Source organism: Schistocerca americana, chromosome 2 (assembly GCF_021461395.2).
Source record: "Schistocerca americana isolate TAMUIC-IGC-003095 chromosome 2, iqSchAmer2.1, whole genome shotgun sequence".
NCBI classification, from domain to species: Eukaryota; Metazoa; Arthropoda; class Insecta; order Orthoptera; family Acrididae; genus Schistocerca; species Schistocerca americana.
Window position 1 is genome coordinate 572,858,211 of NC_060120.1, and position 23,436 is coordinate 572,881,646.

At 39.1% G+C, this 23,436-nt stretch overlaps 1 protein-coding gene across 1 annotated transcript in view; it reads left to right on the top strand.

Annotated features, from left to right (window-relative positions):
* LOC124591556 (serine-protein kinase ATM-like) overlaps positions 1-23,436 on the top strand; it is a 456,741-nt gene that overhangs the window by 323,882 nt on the left and 109,423 nt on the right. Inside the window, exon 33 of the mRNA XM_047131742.1 lies at positions 15,499-15,664. Coding sequence (XP_046987698.1) covers positions 15,499-15,664 — 166 coding nt within the window. The remainder of the gene's footprint in view (positions 1-15,498; positions 15,665-23,436) is intronic.

Below are 23,436 nucleotides of genomic sequence, written 5' to 3' on the forward strand. Positions count from 1 at the left end.
ATGTTTTCCTTATATTCTCTTCATTGCCATGTCTCTGGAGAATAACCTCATTTCTTACCCTATCAGTCCATCTAATTTTCAACATTCTTTTGTAGCCCATCATCTCAGATTCTCCAATTCTCTTCTTTTTGCCGGCCGCGGTGGCCGTGCGGTTCTGGCGCTGCAGTCCGGAACCGCGGGACTGCTACGGTCGCAGGTTCGAATCCTGCCTCGGGCATGGGTGTGTGTTGATGTCCTTAGGTTAGTTAGGTTTAAGTAGTTCTAAGTTCTAGGGGACTTATGACCTAAGATGTTGAGTCCCATAGTGCTCAGAGCCATTTTTCTCTTCTTTTTCAGTTTACCAACAGTCCATGTTTCACTACCACATAATGCTATACTCCAGACATACCTCCTCAGAAATTTCTTTCTCAAATTAAGGCCTATTGTTAATACTAGTAGACTTCTCTTTGCTCTTTTTTGCCAGTGCTAGGCTGCTTTTTATGTTGTCCTCACTCCATCCATTGTGGGTTTTCTGCTCCCTAGGTAGCAGAATTCCTTAACTTCACCTACTTTGTGATCACCAATCCTTATGTTAAGTTTCTCACTGTTCTCACTTCTGCTGCTTCTCATTGCTTTCATCTTTCTTCAATTTATTCTCAGTCCATATTCTGTATTCGTTAGACTGTTCATCCCATTCAGCGGATTCTGTAATTCCTCTTCACTTTCACTGAGGATAGCAGTGTCATCAGCTTATCTTATCATCGATATCTTTTCACCTTGAATTTTAACTTCACTTTTGAAACTTTCTTTTATTTTCGTAATTGCTTCTTTAATGTATAGATTGAGCAGTAGCAGCGAAAGACCACATCCTTGCCTTACACCCTTTTAGTCTGAGCACTTCGTTCTTGGTCTTCCACTCTTATTATTCCATCTTGACTGCTGTACATTTTTTATATTACCAGTCTCTCCCTATAGCTTACCCCTATTTTTCTCAGAATTTTGCACCACTTGACATTGTTGAACACTTCTGTGGGTCAACAAATTCTGTGGCTATGTCTTGATTTTTCTTTAGTCTTGTTTCCATTATTAACCACAATGTCAGAATTTCCTTTCTTGTTGGATGCATGAACTGTTAAGATGATCATGCAATAATTTTTGCACTTGTTGGCTCTTGCAGTTTTCAGAATTTTGTAGATGATGTTTTCTGAAAGCCAGATGATGTATCGCCAGCCTCATACATTCTACACACCAATGTGAATAGTCATTTTTCTGATTTTAATGCTGGATCCCTCATCTCTCTTGTATCGACTCCTGTTTCTCTGTTTCTTCTTCTACACATCATCAGACTAGGCTTAAAGCAGCTGTGTGGTTCGAACCCAGGACCAAGAACTTTTGATGACTAATAAAAGACTGTACCACTAGACCATGGGTGCATATCATTGCTGGAGGAGGTCAGACATGATATTAGGAGGTAGCCCATGACTTTTGTCACCTCAGTATATTTAAAATACTAGCTAAGAGGTACTTTATTTCAGTATGTTTGATCAGTGACGGATTATTCCAGCAACAAAGAGTAGGGATTTGATAAAAAATGTACCTCAAATAAATAATAACAATACCCCTCTGTCATTCCACATAGTACTGTGGCTGCTGACTCAGCTTTCAGGTAATCAAATGGTTATTTGTGGCACACAAAATGGAAACCAAACACCCGCCCTATGGTTGTGGTGGCAGCTGATAGGGTGTGTAATGTTACATTGTGAAATAAGGTGTTTGTAGTATCAGTAACACATGCATATGAAGGCTTCAGTCTTCATTCAGCCATCCTAATTTCTGTTTTCTCTAGTTTACATTAATTATTTTAGGCCATGTGCAGCTCATGGTTTCTGTATTTGGGAAGTTCGTGACATTTACTGATTGTAACCATGGTGTCAGGTATCTCAAAAAAATTTATGCATTGTATCTCCCATCCTTTCCATAGTCAACTACTAAAATAAACCAAAAGGTAACTCCTCAAGGTAAGGTGTATAGGAAGCGTGTTTAGCCACTAACGTCACATTTCTCGACATTTTATTGTAACAAACATATGAAAAGTTGTGTGTTTTCGAGAGTTCATCAATGTGGTGTCTGATACCTTTGGGATGGATGCTTAATGTATTTCTTGTGTTTGATTCTGAACTTGAGATGTTTAATTTTTTGTAGCATTCAATGCTTGGCATTTATGAGTTTTCGCGATGTAACTTTGATGTTGTATGAGGTCAGAGGTACTGTGCTGTGATTGGCTGATAGAAGCAAACTGAGCAGTTCCAATGTTGTTAGAAGAATTTGCTAAGCCTACATTCTGCATTGTTTGGTTTTCATATTTATACTTAACTTATTACAAAACTATGTAGTTTAAGTGCTACACTGCATTAAATCTCTTTTTAGAGCGATTTATTGTGATGTTGGTAGCTAGACGTACAAACATACATTGCTCCTTTGAAATTATGTATACACCCTCACTTGCATTTCCACTGTTTTTGTTCTTGATTGATGTCTAGATTGGTATGGGTACACCAAGTTCTTTCACTTCAGGTCCAAGCTCTTTCCATATCTGTGGTATGCTGCAAGAAAATAAAACACAGACACAATACACTCACAAAAATAAACTTGCTTATTACACATTTTATCCTGCAAACACAGACAAGAAGCAAGAAAATTCTTGGCGTATAATAGAGGTAATGAAGTGTACCACGTGCTTATTTCGTCTAATCATTTGTGAAACCTTCCCTAATGGTTGCTGCTTACGTTACCATATTCTTGTGCACTCTAGCAAAATATTTACAGACTTGCTTTTCCTACAGCGGCTAGAATTGCCAGTGCCAGAAATGCAAAACCATCTTCTTCACTATCAGAACATTAGTACTAAATGTTGATGAATGGCACATGAAAGCAGAATAGAGATATATAGAGACAGGAATTCATTAATGAAGGTTCAGCCACTCTGATTCCCCTTCACTGTGAACAGTGCTATGTGAAAATTATGTGGGCGTTGTTATAACAGCCTTAGGCTGAATAAATAGAGGCTTTGGAATACCCATAATAGCTGTACTGTATAGAAGCCATGCCCCAAACCTCTGCTATACTGAACTAACTGACATTTCAAGATGCAGCAGTGGGAGTAACTACTACCTGTTCAAAATACACCACTTGAATGTGTTGATTGCCTACTACATTTACATCCATACTCTGCATACCACCTTGAAGTGCGTGGTAGAAGATTGGCCCGTTATACTACGATTTCTTCCCATTCCATTCATGTATGGAGTGGGGGAAGAATGATTGTTTTTACACCTCTGTGTGTGCTGTAATTATCCTGATCTTGTATGGCCCATTAGACTAGTTATTACGATTTCTTCCCATTCCATTCATTTATGGGATGTGGGAAGAATGGGTGTTTTAATGCCTCTGTTATTCTGATCTTGTCCTCATGATCCCAATGTGAGAGATACATGGATGGTTGTAGCATATTCGTAGAGTTATCATTTAAAGCCTATTCTTGAAACTTGGACAGATTTTCTCGAGATGGTTTACGTCTGTCTTCAAGATGCTGCCAGTTCAGTTGCTTCAGCATCTCTGTAACACATCTGACGTGGATCAAACAAACCCTTGACCATTCTTGCTGCCATTCTCTGTATATGTTCAGTGCCCCCTGTTAGTCCTGGTCCCACACACATGAGCAGTATTCTAGAATGTGTTGCAGAAGTGATTTGTAAGTAATCTCATTGGTAGACTGTATTTTACCAATAAACCAAAGTGTACCACCTGCTTTACCCACAACTGAGCCCATGTGATCGTTCAATTCATATCCCTACAAAGTGTTGCAATCAGGTATTTGTATGAGTTGGCCAATTATAGTCATGTGTGACTACTTTTTTTTAAGTACACAATTTTACATTTCTGAATGTTTAAAGGAAGTTGCCGGTTGATGCACCTCTTTTAAATCTTACAAGGATCTGACATGATTTATGCAGCCTCTATCAGACAGCACTTCATTGTAAATAATTGCATCATCTGCAAACAGTATGAGGGTACTATTTATATTGTCTGCAAAATCATTAATATACAACTTGAACAGCAAGGGTGCCAGTACACTTCCCTGGGGCACATCCGAAGTTCCTTCTACATCTGATGATGACTCTCCATCTAGATAACGTGCTGTGTCCACCCTATCGTAAAGTCCTTGAGCCAGTCACAAATTTCACTTGATACCCCATGGAATGTAGTCGAATTAAGTCGGGTGATGCTGAGGAAATTAGATTAGGAAATGACACACTTAAAGTAGTAAAGAAATTTTGCTATTTGGGGAGCAAAATAACATGATGGTTGAAGTAGAGAGGATATAAAATGTAGACTGGCAATGGGAAGGAAAACGTTTCTGAAGAAGAGAAATTTGTTAACATCGAGTATAGATTTGGGTATCAGGAAGTTGTTTCTAAAAGTGTTTGTATGGAGTGTAGCCAATGGAAGTGAAACATGGACGATAAATAGTTTAGACAAGAAGAGAATAGAAGCTTTCAAAATGTGGTGCTACAGAAGAATGTTGAAGATTCGATGGGTAGATCACATAACTAATGAGGAGGTAGTGAATAGAATTGGAGAGAAGAGGAGTTTGTGGCACAACTTGACTAGAAGAAGGGATCGGCTCCGAGGAGGCATCAAGGGATCACCAATTTAGTACTGGAGGGCAGCGTGGAGGGTAAAAATCGTAGAGGGAGACCAAGAGATGAATACACTAAGCAGATTCAGAAGGATGTAGGCTGCAGTAGGTACTGGGAGATGAAGAGGCTTGCACAGGATTGAGTAGCATGGAGAGCTGCATCAAACCAGTCTCAGGACTGAAGACCACAACAACAACAACAACCACCCCATATGAGGAAACTTATGACAATAAGTGTAGGTATGATACTTGAGTTAAATGCATTCTGGAAGTCAGGAAATACTACTGCATCTACATAACTGTCTTGATCCAAAGTTTTCAGTATGCCATGTAAGAAAAGTACAAATCGAGTTTCATATGATTGATGTTTTCGGAATCCATGGAGGAGGTCATTCAGTTTAAGATACCTCATTATGTTCGATTCAGAATATGTTCTAAGGTTCTCTGTTTTGTTAGAAGTTTCTTTAAGGTGACGGTATGCCATGGTAGGTCCCTCCCATTATGAACTGTTCTACAGGGTACGTATCTGTCCAGTGCATGGTCAACTATTCTTCCAAACTTCAGCCATAGTTGCTCTACATGCTTCTGCCCTGTGCTGAAAGTTTCAAGTTTTTTATTGAGATATGGCACTTCTGATTTTTTGCTTAGTTTATTGAAAATATATATCTTTCTGCTTCTTTTAGTTGTCCTTTGTACTTGGTAACCATTGCTTCCACAGCCGTGTCATGGTCACACATAGCAGTTATAATGCGGGCATCGTCAAACAAACAGAAACAAAAAACCATCATCAGCACTATCAAAATATTAATACTGTATGTTGATTAATGACACATGAAAGCAGAATAGAGATATACAGAGACAGGGATTAAATAGTGAAGGTTCGGCCATTCTGATTCTCTTTCATTGTAAGCTATGCTGCATGAAAATCATGTGGATGTTAGTAGAACAACCTTAGGCTGAATGAACAGTCTTTGAAATGCCCATTATTTAAATCCGTGTGGGGAAATATTCAAAATGTGTCCTGGTTGTTTAAGTACTGTCATCCCTTATTGCAATATATGTATATCTTGGGGCAGAGCCTTTAACTACGAGCCATGCCTCCTTCGGACAAATGCTATAAGAACATGGCCAACTGCCTATCCCATTCTTGTCAACCTACATCTGTAAGTATCCTGATACCTGTATAAATGAATTACATTAAGTGTTCCACAGATGAATAAAACAGCTGCTGCTGCTGTTACTACTACTACTACTACTACTTCTACTACTACTTCTACTTTGGCCGAGCTTCTTGCAGGAAGTGTACAGCCACCATACTCACACCAGGCAAGATCCCTGTAGTTTCTGGTGTCAGAGAGATACCTTTTTAGGTCAGAATGAAGATTTAGGCATATTTTTCTGAAAGGGGTCAAAATAGCAGAGGAGCCCCACAAAATGCTTAATAATGCACAGAAAAATATTTCATCAAAATATTAGAGGATTCACTAATAGGGTAGAAAAGCTTCTTGTCTGTTTGGAAAATGTAAAGAGATATGAGAATGAATTCGATAGCAGGAAAAAGAAGAGAGAGAAAAATAGAAGGTAAATATGGACTGGAGGAAAGGAATGAAAGAGGAAGCCACCTGGTAGAATTTTGCGCAGAACGTAATTTAATCACCATTTACACTTGGTTTAATAATCATAAAAAAGGTTATATACATGGAAGAGACCTGGAGAAAGGTTTCAGATTGAATATATAATGGTTAGGCAGAAATTTAGGAACCAGATTTTAAATGGAAAGACATTTCCAGGGCCAGATGTGGACTCTGATCGCAATTTGTTAGTTATGAACTGTAGCTTAAAATTGAAGAAATTGGAAAAAAGTAGGAAATTAGGGAAATGGGACTTGGATAAGATGAAAGAACCAGAGGTTGTTGGGAGCTTCAGAGGGAGCATTGTACAATGGTTGACTAGAATAGGGGAAGGGGGACAGTACACAGTAGAGATGTAATAGTAAAGGGAGCAGAGGATCAAATAGGTACGAAGACAAGACGTAGTAGAAATCCTTGGATAATACTAGAGATATTGAATTTAATTGATGAAAGGAGAAAATTTAAAAATGCAGCAAATGAAGCAGGCGAAAGGGAATGCAAACATCTAAAAAGTGAGACTGACAGAAAGTGCAAAATTGCTAAGCAGGAATGGCTAGAGGACAAATGCAAGGGTTTAGAAGCATATTTCACTAGGGAGAAATAGATACCTCCTACAGAAAAACTAAAGAACCCTTTGGGGAAAAGAGAAGCAGCTGTATGAATATCAAGAGCTCAGATGGTAAACCAGTCCTAAGCAAATAAGGGAAAGCTGAAAGACGGAAGGATTATATTGAGTAAGGGAGAGGAATTTGAAAACAGTATTATAGAAAGGGAGGTGGACATAGATGAAGATGAGATGGGAGATATGATACTGCAAGACGAATGTGACAAAGCTCTGAAAGATCTAAGTCAAAACAAGGCCCTGGGAGTAGACGATATTCCATCAGAACTAATGATAGCTTTTGGAGAGCCAGCCATGATAAAACTCTTCTATCTGGTGTGCAAGGTATACGAGACAGATGAAATACCCTCAGACTTCAAGAATAATGTAGTAATTCCAATTCCAAAGAAAGCAAGTGCTGCCAGGTGTGAAAATTACAGAACAGTCAGTTTATAATAAGTCATGTTTGCAAAATATTAACACGGATTGCTTACAGAAGAATGGAAAAATTGGTAGAAGCAGACCTCAATTTGGATTCCAGAGAAATGTGGAGTTGTGCGATGCAGTACTGATCCTATGACTTACGTTAGAAGTTAGGTTAAGGAAAGGCAAACCTACATTTATAGCATTTAAAATAATTTGAAAGCCACAATCGCTTCAATCATTTATTAGATGACCAGTTTCGGCACTCATTTATAAAATCCACATTTCAGATCTGATGATGGCACCTTCAGAGTGCTGAAACCGGTCATCTAATAAACGACAGCAAAGGATTTGTAAGAGCAGTTGAATGGAATAGGCATTGTCTTGAAAGTAGGATATAAAATGAATGTCAACAAAAGCAAAGCAAGGATAATTGCATGTAGTCAAATTAAATCAGATGATCCTGAGGGAATTAGATTAGGAAACGAGACACTTACGGTAGTAGATGAGTTGTGTTATTTGGGCTGAAAATAACTGATGATAGCCAAAGTTGAGAGGATATAAGAGGTAGACTTGCAATGGCAGGAAAAGCATTTCTGATAAAGAGAAGCTTGTTAACATTGAATATAGATTTAAGTTTAGAAGTCCTTCCTGAAAGTATTCGTCTGGTGTGTAGCAGTGTATGGAAGTCAATCTTTAACGATAAACAGTTTAGATAAGAAGAGAATTGAAGTTTCTGAAATATGGTGTTACAGGAGAATGCTAGAGATTAGATGTGTTGATCACGTAACTAATGAGCAGGTGCTGAATAGAATGGGGGGGGGGGGGGGGGGGGACACAAGGAATTTGTGGCAAAACTTGGGAAAATGAAGAGACTGGTAGATAGGACACATTCCGAGACATCAAATTATCACCAATTTATGATTGGAGGGAAGTGTGGGTGGTTAAAATTGTAAAGGGAGAGCAAAGGTGAATACAGTAAGCAGGTTCAGAAAGATGTAGGTTGCAGTAGTTATTCAGAGATGAAGAGGCTTGCACAAGATAGTGTAGTATGAAGAGTTGCATCAATCTAGTCTTCGGACTGAAGACCACACCAGCAAAAATGATGACAACAACAACAACAAAGACAAAGACAATAACAGCAACAACATGAAACAATAGACATTCTGTGTCCATTGGAACACCATGTAACAACAGGGTTAGACAAGTTATATATAAATGATTATGCTCTAGCAGCTTACTCGTGCAGAACTAATATGGAAAAAGTAGTTCTTACATATATTAAGGCAGAACACAAGTTCAAAAACATTGAGACAAGTGTATTTTGTAGTGATCAGCACACACAAGATTGTGCTTGTGAATTACTACAGAAAAACATTACATGTTTATTTGTAACTGTGTATAGATCCCCATAGGGAAAACAACTGTTCATACGGAATCTGGATTCCTGACTGTGCTATCTGTAGGACAGCAGCAAGCAGTTAATAGTTTGTGGTGACTTCAGTGTAGGTTTATTGAAGGATTCTGATAGGAAACATTCTCTGGAAACTGTATTTTGATCCTATAATTTAATCTCAGTAATTAACTTTCCAAGATGCATGGATAAAAATGGTAAGCCCACACTTAATAATGTTTTCTTGGGTGAAGCTCAAAGCAAGAAAACAACTGTTTACCTAGTAACAAATGATCTGTCTGATGATTACGCACAGTTAGTTAGGATAAATAAGATAGTGCCTTACAGAACTGATACTCCTCAGTTGAAATCAGTTAGAATAATTAATGACTCCAGGACATATGTTTTTAACTCTTGAGCTGGTTCGCACATGTATAAAGCATTCCAAACACAAATAAAATTGTTTGCATCATTCTAGTGTTGTTTCGCAATGGTGAGCCCATACCTGTTCCTTTGTGATTGCTGCAGCTAATACAGTGATAAATTGTGTTGTTATGCATCCATGCGAGCAGCAGCAATATAAAATAAACTGTGAGCTATCTCAGAAAAACTCTGTGCCAGAAAATTTTTATGATCATGTATGAAAATGACCCACATCATGAGCTACCAGCACAATCCCACAATAAGGCAGTTGTCTACAAGCTAATGAGTTATAAAATAAGCGTTGGCGGGGTTTGAGGCAGCTGTGCTGTCTAATGCTTTGAGTGGGCCATTACTGTGGGGTGACACCTGTCCATGGTAACAGTGTGTGTAGTTGTGTAGTGAAAGTTTATTTCATTATTGTTTAATTAAACAGTTGTTTAGCACCTCCCCACCCCCACCCCTCCACCCCCACCAAAAAAAAAAGAAAAAAAAAAAAAGTAAGTTTTGAGGCTGGTTTGATGCATCTCTCTTGGCCAACCTCTACATCTCAGAGTAGCGCTTACAACCTATGTCATCAATTATTTGCTGGATATATTCCAATCTCTGCCTACGTCTACACTTCCCCCCCCCCCCCCCCCCCCCCCCCCCCTCTACGTCTTCCTATAGTACCGTAGAAGTCATTCTGTGATGTTTTCAGTTTTCCCACAGTCCATGTTTCACTGCCATCCATTGCTGTGCTCCAAACGTACATTCTCAGAAATGTCTGCCTCAAATTAAGGCACATGTTTGATAGTAGTAGACTTGTCTTGGCCTGGAATACCATTTTTGCCAGTGATAGTCTGCTTTTGATGTCCTCCTTGGTCTGTCCGTCATTGGTTATTTTGCTGCCTAGGTAGTAGAATCCCTTACTTCATCTACTTCATGACCATCGATCCTGATCTTCAGTTTCTCACTGTTCTCATTTCTGCTACATATTCTATAAGTTTATTTTATCTTTCTTGGATTAAACTATGATTCTGCTCTTGCATGTTTAGCTTGGTAACATAGAAACAGCTATTCTTCCCATGTGTACAAAGTAGGCTCCTTGCCCGACGGTATTATGAAAATCAGCACGCCCTCTTGTGGGTTTAGAATAGTTTGCATGAAATGTCCTGGGATGCAATTTATAATGAACTCAGTATTCATATAAAACTCAATGTATTCCATGATGAGTTCTATCGCTATTTTTAAATAGTTTTCTGGATAAGCTAATCAAAAAGGACATTAAACAGCCGTGTAAAAACGCATGGATAACCAAAAGGGATGAAAATATCTTGTGAACGAAAAAGAGAAATGTATTTGTTGGCAAGAACAAGTAGAGATTACAAAAACTACTGAAAATTACTAAGAAAAGTTACTTAAAATATCAAGGACCATGCTCATTTTGTTAGAAACCTGTAATTCTGAGAACAGAATTAAGGCTATATTTAATTTTTTGCAAAACTAGAGGAGGACAACCAGCCACTGGACAGGATAACATCACTATCCAGCTGAATGGAATGGCTATAAATTCTGAGACACAAGTAGCAAATATGTTTAATAATAGTTATGTTAGTAGAAAATATAGAGACAAAAACTACAAGAGAAGAATCATAGTAATATGTTGAAAAATCAGTTTTCATAAGATTCAATCACATGAATATATCACTTCTCCTTCTGAAATTAAGAAAATTATATATTCTCTCAAAAATAAAAACTCGTATGGTTTTAGTGATGTTTCCAATAGAATAGTAAACATTTTCTTCCAAACAATAAGCTGTGTCTTACTTGAAATATGTAATGCATCATTAACTTAAAGCATTTTTTGAGAGAGACTGAAATATGCCCTTGCCAGTCTCCTCTTTAAGAAAGGTACTATGATAGATGTCAGTATCTTCAGACTTGTTTCATTGCTGACATGGAAATGGAAATGCCAAGTCCCATGCTTCTTGACAGAGCGTAAGGGGAATGACGCGAGAGATCTGCACTGGCGTACTAGGCAAGGTCCTAGTGGAGGAAGTTTGCCTTTGCCTTCCTCCATCCGTAATGGGGATGAATGATGATCATGATGAATAATGATGATGATGATGATGAAGACGACACAACACCACCCAGTCATCTCGACGCAGGTGAAAATCCCTGACCCCACTGGGAATTGAACCCGGTACTCCATGCTCGGGAAGCGAGAACGCTACTGTGAGACCGCGAGCTGCAGGCATCATGACATAATTTTCCAAAATTTTTGAGAAAGTGATGCAGTCTAGAACAGTATCTCATATTAGTGACAATAATGTCCTCAGCAAACCACAGTTTGGATTTCAGAAGAGTTACTCTACTGAGAATGCCGTGACATGCTCACTCAACAAATTTTACAAGCATTAAATAATAAAATAGCGCCATTTGGTTTTTTCTGTGACCTATCTGAGGCACTTTGCTACATGAATGACTATTCTCCTACATAAATTGGAGTTTATGTGGGACTGATGGTAAAGCCAACCACTGCATAATGTCATATGTAACCAAAAAAACACAGAAAGTTGCAATTAATGATTGAAATAATGTAGTCAACGGGGCATTATTCTGACTTGGGAGTAATCATGCATGTGGTCCCTCAAGGCTCAATCTTAGGTCCATTATTGTTCCTCATATATGTAAAGGATATTCCGTCTAACACACAACAGGCAGAATTTGTTCTTTTTGCAGATTGCAACTATTCCAAGCATATACAAAGAAGCAAGAAATAGTGAACAATGTTCTCAAAAGTATCATTGATTGTTTTCTTCAGGTAGTCTCTGCCTCAATTTTAAAAAGATGCAACATACTCAGTTCTGCACATCCAGGGGTACTACACCAGTGATAGTGTAACACATGATGAAGAAGTAATAAATAGGGTGGAAACTACAAAATGTTTAGATGTCTATATTGATGAGAATTTAAAGTGGAAAAGGAGCATTTTAAAACTCTTAAAACATTTGCTTGCACTTGGATTTTTCAAGGAGAACAACATTGAAAGTCCTACATCATCATCATATTCAATATTTAACAATTCAGTAGTATACCCAGAATTTATCATCAATTATTGACCTTTCTGAAAAGTGATACTGTTGTGGATAGTGGGCACTAAATTAACAGAATTTCAATTCATCAGGGAGCATACACTTTGCCAAAACTATTTTTTATTTTTTTTTTTAATTTTTACTGCTCTGCTGATATTCGTAGATGGATCAATTCTTCTGAATTACCTGCTGCAATGTTGATCCCTTCTATGATGTTGCAGTTATTACTGGTTGACCAAAACAGAAATCAGTGATATACATAAATGCTTTTCCGAATATTCACAACCTGGAGAAGCTGTTCCACCCAATCAGTCCTCAGCACATAAGCCTAAACTTTGCTTGTGATTAGGGATTTATGTTTTTCCCCTAGGAAATGAACCACATCACTTTTGTTTTATCAAGTGGGTAATGGTAACATCACACCATCACTGCTCAGTAGTTCGCAGGTCTACTACAACTACTGTAACTTTTCAAGCATACCGTGTCTAAGTGCAGAGTTCATACTGTATGTCTGTAAAATTTAAATGCTCTAACCAACTTAAAATTTTGGTCATATATGATTTTTGTGGTGTGTATCCGTACTGTATTCCAGACGTTCTGTTTGTTAGACAAGAGAAGTGCATTTAACCCTCTACTGCCCACCGTGACTCTGAAGTCATGTCAAATTTCATCACTATATTTCCCATTAGAAATGTTATTCCTTTCTCGACCAGTGTGACTTGAGTGCTACAATATGGCTGCTTTATATTTAGGTTCTTTGCAATATAATATTATCTTTGGTAGGTAGCATTGAATGTTGGGCTGCACTCATTTGTCGGCGTAGTTATTATTTACAGTGATTCTGTTTTCGTTTTTCAAGAAAGAAAAATACTTATTAATAAATGTAAGTATCATTCTTCATTATTAAAACATTGCAATTCATGTAAGTAAAAATGTTCCCTGTTTATGATGGAATTTAGGTCCATTTCTCTGATGTAACATCGGACAATAATGGAATCTAACCCCACTTTGCTGCAGTCATGGATCCCAGAAATTTTTATGAAAAATAGGAAAAATGTGAAGAATATGAAGTTAGGCCTATTCCTGGGTACGAATCAGAAAATTTTGTCTTAGCTTCAGATAGTGAGGATGATATTGAGATTGTAGAAAATAGCCGAGAGTGATAATGATGGTGCAGAGGACAGTGATAATGGTGTACTTGTGCATAGTGAAAGTGATAATGAGAACATTAGTGATGAAGTTCACGTCAGTAATGACTGGAGACGATTTACCCATTGTATTATTTGTCCTGTTCAGCCTTGGAAGAGTTGTCTCCCTTGTGCACCAGAGGAGCATCGTCAACCTGTGACCTATTTCAGGCAGTTGTTAGATGAAAAAATTGTGGAAAATGTTGCTTCTCAAACCAACTTGTATGCACTACGGAAAGACATTTCTAAACCAATAACAACAATTTTTTGGTTGTTATATGTACATATCCATTTATGGACTTCCATCATCTCGTATGTATTGGAAAACTGCTACTCAGATTCCAGCTGCTGCTGGTATAATGAGCTGCAGTAGGTGGGAGCAGCTAAAATTAGGACTTCATTTCAACAATAACAAAACTGTAGATCCAGCTGACAAATTGTATAAGATTGGGTCCTTTCTGGAATCATTGGTTGGAAATTTTCAAAGTATCCCCATGAGTGAAAAGTTGTCAGTAGACAAACAGATGATTCCTTTCAAGGAAAAACATAGCTTGAAGATTTATGTGAAAAGTGAACCTAAAAATGGGGTTATAAATCATTTGTCTTGTGTGATTCAAATGGAATTTCACATAATTTAGAGATATATACAGAGAATGTGAAGCATGATCCTTCCTTGCCTGATGTCGGTGTGAGTGGAAATTTTGTTCTTCACTTGGCTTATGTGATACCTAGATAAATGTTTCATAAACTGTATTTTGATAATTGGTTCACAGGAGTTCGGTTTGTAGTTGTGTTTCATCTGCCAAGAGATGAAAAGGAGCAATCGAGGGAGTTATGAGGAGCATTTATTTAGAATTGATGGTGTACGTTATGTGCAGTAAAATGGTACGACAACAAGCCTGTTCATTTGCTTAATACTTTTGCTGGTGCTCATCCAACATCAAAAGTGGAGAGATGGGACCATACAAAGAAAGAAAAAATAAATGTTGAATGCCCCAGTATTGCTCACTATTACGATCAGTGCTTGGGTGGTTTCGATCTGTTGGATTCGCTGATAGCATTGTATCGCAACAAGATCCAATCATGGAAGTGGTATTTGAGACTTGCATTTCACTTGCTTGATCTGACTGTAGTCTATGCATGGCTACTATACAGAAGAGATTGTACAAAGTGTAAGGTGAAGCATGACCAGCTCAGGCCATTGGACTTCAAAGCTACTGTTGCTGCTTGTCTTTGCAAGCAGAATAAGGATCGACAGAGAAAAGGGGGAAGATTTAGTAGTTCGTCAATTGAAACTGCAGCTCAGTTGAAGAAGAAAATAGGGTCAGCAGTACCAGTGCCTGAAAAAGAAATGAGGAAAGATGGAATGGGCCACTGGCCTCAATTTTCAGAAAAAAAGAGGACGTTGAAAAAGTCAGGATGTAATGGTGCACCAGAAGTGTTTTGTACAAAATGTAAAGCGCATCTTTGCAATACACCAAATTCCAATTCTTTTTTTAATTTTCATACTACATAGTTCATATCAGAAGCTAAAAAAGCCTGAAAAATGAAGACACTAAAATTAATTTTTAACTTTGTATTTTTTAAAATTATTGTATTGTGTGTATTTTTGCCTGTAATTAATTGTTATCCCATTATTCTTTCCTTACTTCCAATTTTATTGTAACATGCAGCTGCATTCTTGTCTTGTAATAGAAATACTACAATACTCGTACAAGATTGAACAAAAAGTTCAACTGCCCGCTGTGACCTCAAAGTCACAGACCTATTTTGAAAACATAAATAATTTTAAAAATAAACATTCACCTTGTATGGGTTAAATACATTATTCTTTAACATTCTGTGCATATAAATTTTTTTTTTCTACAGTAAATAATAATTTCGACTGTAGAGGGTTAAAATCAATTTTTGTATTGAAACACACTAATGTAGTTTCTCCAGAGTGTTGCAAGTTGTACCCAATATGGAGTATTAATTTTTACTTATTTATTGCTGTTCATATGACTTTCTGCTAAGCATTTCAATTTAAAGTTGTGAAATGTTAGTGACATTGTAATTATATGTCTTTCCTTTTATTCTTACTCTTAGGCTTATACAAAGATAGGGGATTCTGATGCAGTGTATGGATGCTGGCCGTCCAACACTCTAGACTATCAGAGCTGTATTCAACATTTAAAGCTTAAAGCAAAATGGGATCGTGTCCTTCAAGCACATGACCTGGAATTGTGCTCTGGAAATAGTGAGACAGTGCCCGGTATGTACATTAAATAGTCATTAACTCATTACACAGCATATGGGTTCCATAGCAAAGACTCAAAAATCACAACTTATTTTAATCACATTATCATAATGAAAAGGTAAAAATGGCTCCTCATTTTGTGTACTGAAGTTCACAACAATGGACTTAGCATAACCTTTAACAAGTTATTTAACCTTACCTATACAATGGTGGTATTTCTTTCACCTTCTTCCTCCAATTCCTCATTCAGTTCTTCCAGCAACCCTTCCTTTTCTCCAACTATTAATTCCAGTGAAAGTCTTCAGTAGCCCTCTTTCAACATCCCTGACCTACTGACCTGAAGCTATGCAGAACTGGAAACGCCAGCAACAAGAGAGTATCCTAGAAGACAGAGTCACAATTTTGCTGTGACTCTTTCTTCTAGGATACTCTGAACTGTATATGGTATATAAATACTTATTTGTAGATTCCCAAAGATGAGTCAATGTTATCTTTTGCCAGAATATTAACAAAAATCTCCACTTGACATATTAATTTCTGAACCTTTCTCCTCCCATCTGAATTAACATAAAATAATTTCTAGAACAATAACATAAACAGTCCTGATTTGATTTCTCATTATTTCCATAGTTAAATAGATCACAAGAAAATTATTTTAATCTGTTGCTTGTCATCAGTTATCTGGAATTTTATTGCAGTATCAAAGATAACGTACTAAATATGTATGTAATGTTTTTGTAATTATATGTGTGCTTATTAAGTGGCACTTCCTTCTGGTATTTGCTTTCTGGAGCTCAGAGAAATTAGTCTTCCACTGTCCGATGTCCTGCTGCTAAGTTTGTCATTGGCTATAACTACAAAAGAAATTAGACTTCTCGTAATAGAAGGCTTGGAAGTTGTCTATGCACTGACACCACTCTAGATTGGAATCTGGTAGTACTATCCATCCTAGGAAAACTTTAAAAGGAGTGGAAACACTTATGTGTAGAAATTTTGTAACTAAACTTTCTCCGTGAAAAGTTCTGATTGGGTGCAGGCTCATGGATTTGCTACCAACATGCTGAACATATATTCCCTTGTGCAGCGTGTCAGGATTCATATCGACTGCTTTACTTTAAAAAAACCGTGGTCACCTTTTCACTTTAAACATTGATGTAATTTTGTGTGTAAGTCATTTCAACTTTATCAATTCATCAACTTTTTCAATTCAAAAATTCACAAGATAGCTGACTTTCAGCAATACATTTACTTAGCTTCATACAAATTTCAGTAAACATGTACCTCGTCATAGAATTAACATCAGAGAGAGTCAGTTCATTAACTGCTTATTTGCCAATCCAGAGAGAAACACTGCATGCCACAGAGCGCATAGCTTCTCTTTAGCAGTCACAAATCAGAGATATGATTGTTATGTAGCAATTTTTGGTTAATGTTTATGCAACTTGTGCATCATCATGTACTCACTACATTGCTATATCTTTTTCACAGTGTAAACATATGCATTGTAAACATTCGTACCTCACAGACGGAAGAAGTATTAAAGATATGATGACACAATAATAGCACTGTGTGAAAGCATTCGAAATATCTGTAACATACAGCATCGTTTAGAATATCTTCTCAGTTTCGTTACCTCTATACATTACCTTCTGTTTCTCTCTGTAAAGGAACTACCTGCAAGTTATGAAATGCTGGAACTGGAGAAACTATTTTTGTGTGTGTGTGTGTGTGTGTGTGTGTGTGTGTGTGTGTGTGTGTGTGGGAGGGGGGGTTGTGGATCTGTGTGTCAACTGTAATCTGTAGGTTCCTTGGAGACCTATTATTAATACGTGCAGCTTCATAGAAACATTTAAGCAACTATTTAGCTAAACAGTCACTGACCTCTAGTGTTTGGTTTCTTATATCTGATTTTTCAGTTTAGTGCCACTCATCCTTTCACTTTATTAATTCTACAATAATATGATGTATCCAACTGGACACACGTATATCAAATTTTATGATATGCTAATAATAATCTGATAAACACCAGCTGACATCCAATTTATCCATTCATTCTCATTTATCAAGATTATAATTTTATTGGTATTCTTGAAAAGGCCTCTTGGGTGCCAGTGGAATACACTAAATGATTTACTTTTTAGCTGCGTACTACTTATTACAATCTTCAGAGAGACTCACGAAGTAGTTAGGCTATAATATTTTATTTTTTTATTGCAATGAAAAGCTCATATTAACATTGAATCAATAACAACAGAACTACTATATATAATCAAAGAATAAACAATCTGTCCCTTGTGCGCGCTGCCACAGAATAATGCTGTCCTTCACTGTGCATCTATCGATGTTCCGCTGGCGACTCCCACACAGCCCCCATCTGATAGAGCGGAGCTCCGGGAATGTTGGGGTATTTATATTTCACCCGACGCCCAGCTCTTGTGTGTACTGAACGCATTGGTTGAACTTCTTCAGCTTCTGTTGCTGGTAGTGACGATACTGGTTCCTCTTGTGGTGGTGAAGTGGTGTCATCCTGGTCCACTGGTGTGGAAGGTGGCGCTTGGTGCCTGACCTCTGTGTCCTCTTCAGTTAGTAACATATGTGCAGGTTTGAGCCATTCCAATGATACCACTTGACTCTTTCCATTTAGATCTATCTGTATGGTATGTTCATCCTGTGAGAGCACTCTATAAGGTCCAGGATATGGAGGCTGCAGCGGTGACTTGACAGTGTCCGTCCGCAGCATCACATGTGTACATGAGCATAGATCTTTGTGCACGAATGTATTTACAGCTCCATGTTTGGAGACAGCAGATGGGCGAAGGCTGGCCATATGCTTGTGTACCATTTGTAATTTAAATGGCAATTCAATCTGTCATGCCCCTTCTTTATCGGTGAAGAATTCTGCAGGCAGTCGTAAGGTTTCACCATAAACCAATTCTGCGGTGGATGCCCCTAAATCCGTTTTCAATGCTGTGCGTAGGCCCAAAAAAACTAGTGGTAACACTGACGACCAAGATTGTGCATGGCACATTAATGCAGCTTTTAATGTTCTATGCCAGCATTCCACCATCCCATTGCTTGCTGGGTGGTACACTGTGGTGCGATGATGTTGCAACCTGCAGAGGTTGGCCAATTCTGAGAACAACGTCGATTCAAACTGCCGCCCCTTGTTTGTGGTGACATGTAAAGGGCAGCCGAAACGTGCGATCCAAGATGAAAGAAATACGCATGCCACTGTTTCTGCTGGAATATTCGATAATGGAATCGCCTCTGCCCATCTGGTGAAGATAGGTTTTGATCTTGTCGAATGCCATCTGCATCGCTGATGTCCACTGTAAAGGTCGTTTGCCTACTGCATCCTTGCCGATTAATGCTGACGTCAAAGGTGCTTGAATAGCCGCCGCATTAGGCAGATGTTATCTGTAGACGTTAACTGCTCCAAGAAACCGGTGTAGTTGGCGATAGTCGATGGGGCGAGTCATCTCTTCGATAAGGTCGAGTTTGTCTTGCAGTGGGCTGATACCGGCTGCTGTCACTGAGTAGCCTAAGAATGGCACCTGACATCATCGAAGTAAACACTTTGATTCATTGACCGAAATGCCATGTTCCTCAATATGTTGGTAAACAGTCCTTACATGTAGTTCGTGCAGTTCGTCAGACAACGAAAAAACCAAGATGATGTTGAGGTACGCGAAGCAATGTGGTAAACCTTTGAGGACTTCGTCAATGAAATGCTGCCAAGTTTGTGCCGCATTTTTTAACCCGAACGGCATACGGAGGTATTCGAATAAACCGAATGGTGTTGTGACAGCCGTCTTCGGTACATCAGCAGGTGCGACCGGTATCTGGTGATAAGCTTTTTTGCAATCAGTGGCACTAAAAATGGTCGCGCCTGCAAGTGCGTGTGTAAAAGTTCTGATATGTGGTGTCAGATAACGATCGGGGATGGTACGAGTATTTAGTGCCCTGTAATCTCCGCATGGTCTCCAAGTCCCATCTTTCTTCTTTATGGGGAGAAGTGGTGATGACCACGGACTTTCGGATCTACGGACGATTCCCGAGCGTAATAATTCTTCAAACTCTGCCTTCGCTGCAGCAAAACGATCCGGAGCTAACTGGCGTGGGCATTGAACCACTGGTTGACCAGGTGTAGTCCTGATGTGATGTACTGTATTGTGCTTTATTGTCTGCCCACCAGACATGGATTCGCAGTTTGCTACTTGTCTGCAATCAGACGTGGACATAGGGCTTCGTCCTAGGGTGCCTCTAATGCACTGTGTCCTCCATCGAATGCTCACTGAGCTAATAGATACCTCAAGTGCATAATGAAACAAGAAATCTGCACCCAATATTGTGTCTGACACATCGGCAATTACAAAAGTCCATGGTAAACTTTCATGGACCCCGAGGTCTACCTCTATCAGACGTTTTCCATAAGTCGCTGTCGACGTCTGGTTTGCTGCTGTGAGTTTTGACTGAGATGGAGGGAGCTTCACATCACAGTTTCTAACAGGCAATGCACTAACGTCCGAACCTGAGTCGACTAGATAAGCACAGCGGGAATTAACTTCTGTAACAAACAGCCGATGGGACAGTGAAGGTAAAGAAGAAGAAAGGTTACACACCCGTAGCTGCCCCTCGTCGATCTCACCTCACAACAGTAGACGCTGCTGCTCGAACTCGCGACCGGCAGCGCCTAACGTCAGCTACTGCTGCTATTTGGGTGATTGCAGAGTGATGTGCAGCACGTCGCCTCCCTTCCGAATCGCTGATGGTACCAGCAGATACGCTCCTTAGACACTGTCATCTTCCTTGCTCTTCTGTCTTGCCTCCGAGCAACGTCGATATCTGCTGGTTCAATCCGTCAACTTGTTTTCGTAGGTCATCCAGTTGTTGAGAAACATCCGGCTGTTGGGGTCGTCGTATTGCCGCCGTTTCCTGTGAGACTGTACTGTTCTGTCCAAACATCACCGTCGACGTATGCGCTGCGTCTAACGAGGTGTAGACCTTGTCGGCTAATGAGATCAACGACGAGATATCTTGTGCGTCTGAGTGTGCCACAGTCGTTCTAACTGCCTCTGGCAACTGCACACGCCATACATCTTGCTGTGTCGTATCTAGCAACTCGGTGTCGTTGACTAAACTTCTCAGGTGCCGCCAAAATTCCGAAGGTGACTTATCTCCTCTCTTTTCACTGTGCAATACTTGCTGGATATGTTGTTCCACCGGCCGACGTAGTCGCTCAATGAGTAACTGCTTAAAACGCGTATACTTTTGCGTGGTGGGCGGCTGAAGTATTATATCTGCGTTGATTGTTGCTGTTTTATTGTCAAGCGCACTAACGGCGATCATAAATATCGTTTGCAATGCCATGATGCTGGAAGGTGAGATCAAGCATTCCAAGCCACAGTTCAGGTTTATCAGGTATGAACTGCGGTGGGCGTAATTTCATCTTGCTACTGTTCTCTGTCGAAAGACCGTTACTTGATGGTGCAGAAAAATTCAACACAGCGTTTTCTTGTTCTTCAATGTCGTGTTGTAATTCCTCAATGTTCTCTAGTAAAACGTCACGCCAATCCGTAACACTCGGTGTGCCAAGCGGACTCGCCAATCTCCTGGTAGACTAAATTGAACTGGGCTGCATTTGTTCGTCTACAACAAAATTCTTTATACAGGGTCACCACTTTAGCCACCTACTACTTATTACAATCTTCAGAGAGACTCACGAAGTAGTTAGGCTATAATATTTTTTTTTTTTTTTTTTTTTTGCAATGAAAAGCTCATATTAACATTGAATCAATAACAACAGAACTACTATATATAATCAAAGAATAAACAATCTGTCCTTTGTGCGCGCCGCCACAGAATAATGCTATCCTTCACTGTGCGTCTACGGATGTTCTGCTGGCGACTCCCACAACTTCCACAACTATGGCTGTGTTCAAAAGTATATGATGAAAGTGTCTAAGGGCTGTGTGTCAGTTGCTCACATGCATGTTTGCCGTCACTCGTCAGTGATTCTGAGTTCAACATTAACACATTCCATTGGATTCCTCATTAGTGGTGTATCGTAGCATTGAGTGAGTGACACAGTATATACACAATTGTGGAAAGTGTGCACAAACACTAGATACATAACTCAGTTGCATAATTGACATTGCAGCATAATTACATCAAGTTATTGCAGTATTCAATCATACTTCGTGGAGCATTATACCTATCTTGAGTATTTTTAATCCCTACATATTTGGGACTCTTAATACAGTAGTCTTTAATGACCTTGACATTAATAGGGGATGCTAAAGGATTTCTTGGATATCCAACTCCTTTCTACTTCATTGACAAATTTCTTAGTGGAACCAACTGATTTGTATATATTTTAATAACCTCATTAATGTTGGTATGAATTCCTGATGAAATCAGGAGATTGCAACCAACGGTCCAAATATTGTCAAAAAGTAGTTATTTATTTTTTTATAATTTCGCAAAATATAACACACGAAATAATGACTAGTTTTGGCTGTTCATACAACCATCTTCATATGTGGAATAATGAGCATAGCAGAAAATTGCTTAATGGTAACAATTACTGAGAAGATAGCAGGAAAATATTCTGTATAGAATCATCTAAATAAATCACTGATGTACCTATTATGAAGCAAGCATAGTTACAGCTGGTGAAATAAGGCTAGGACATGATGTCTGCACATCACCGTGCATTCTGCAATAAAATATTGGCTATACCAGTGAGCTACAATTCTAAGCATTCAAAATCAAAGAAAGTGAATAACTGACAGCATTATTAAAATGAAATGATGAGATGTGTTAATACAATATGGTTATAAAGTGCAGCTGCTCACAGAGGTCCACTCTGGGCTGTAATTGTCATTTGCAGCAAAAGTTGGTTGATATTATGCAAAACCAATTTACGCTGGAAAAAAAATTAGTTCTAATTTTGGCCACCAGGTGCAAGTCTGGCACTGTGAATGCAAGACAGGCATAAAGAAATGTTTCCATGTGTAATGAAATAGGAATAGGGTGTGGGCGGAAAAGGCCACATAAGTGAGAAAGACACAAAGTTGATTTTATTATTAACTGCAGCTGGCACAATTTGCTCAATATGAGCAGTGGGGCCATTGACAAGGTGCTGCGGTGCTGTGTTTGCACTTGGTGGCCAGATTGGAACCAATTGTTTTCCAGTGTAAATCTACCACGTTATGTTGCCATACTATAATCATCGTCCACAATTGACCTCAATGAGGACCTGCACTTTAATTAAAGCCAGCCCGTACATGAGAGAAATATACAAAGAAACACGCCATTCATTCAGAATAAAGCCCTGCTTGAGCTTGAGCACACACACACACACACACACACACACACACACACACACACACACACACACACACACACACCTTTTCCCCTTGCCCCGACATGGTGCCAGCTGAACATACAGTGCACGGATTACAGTTCAGCTGTGGTGGACTACTTTGGTGGCAGCTATGTTGGTGAGGAGGGGGGGGGGGGGTGTTAGAAGAAGAGGAAGCCAGGTGGTAGGCAGATTGGGGGGGGGGGGGATGAATATCTAGCAGCTCCGTGGGAGGCAGCTGGTTTGCTGGCTAAGAATGTGGGAGGGAGCAGTGACAGGTGCACAGTCAAGGCTTGTGGTGAACAGGTGACGGAGCTGGTGTGCAGGGGCACACAATGAAGATGGTGTGGAGAGGTGAATGGTGGGGGAGGGGGGGGGGGAGATAATATGACAGAGGAATCGGAAACTGTTGGGGAGATTG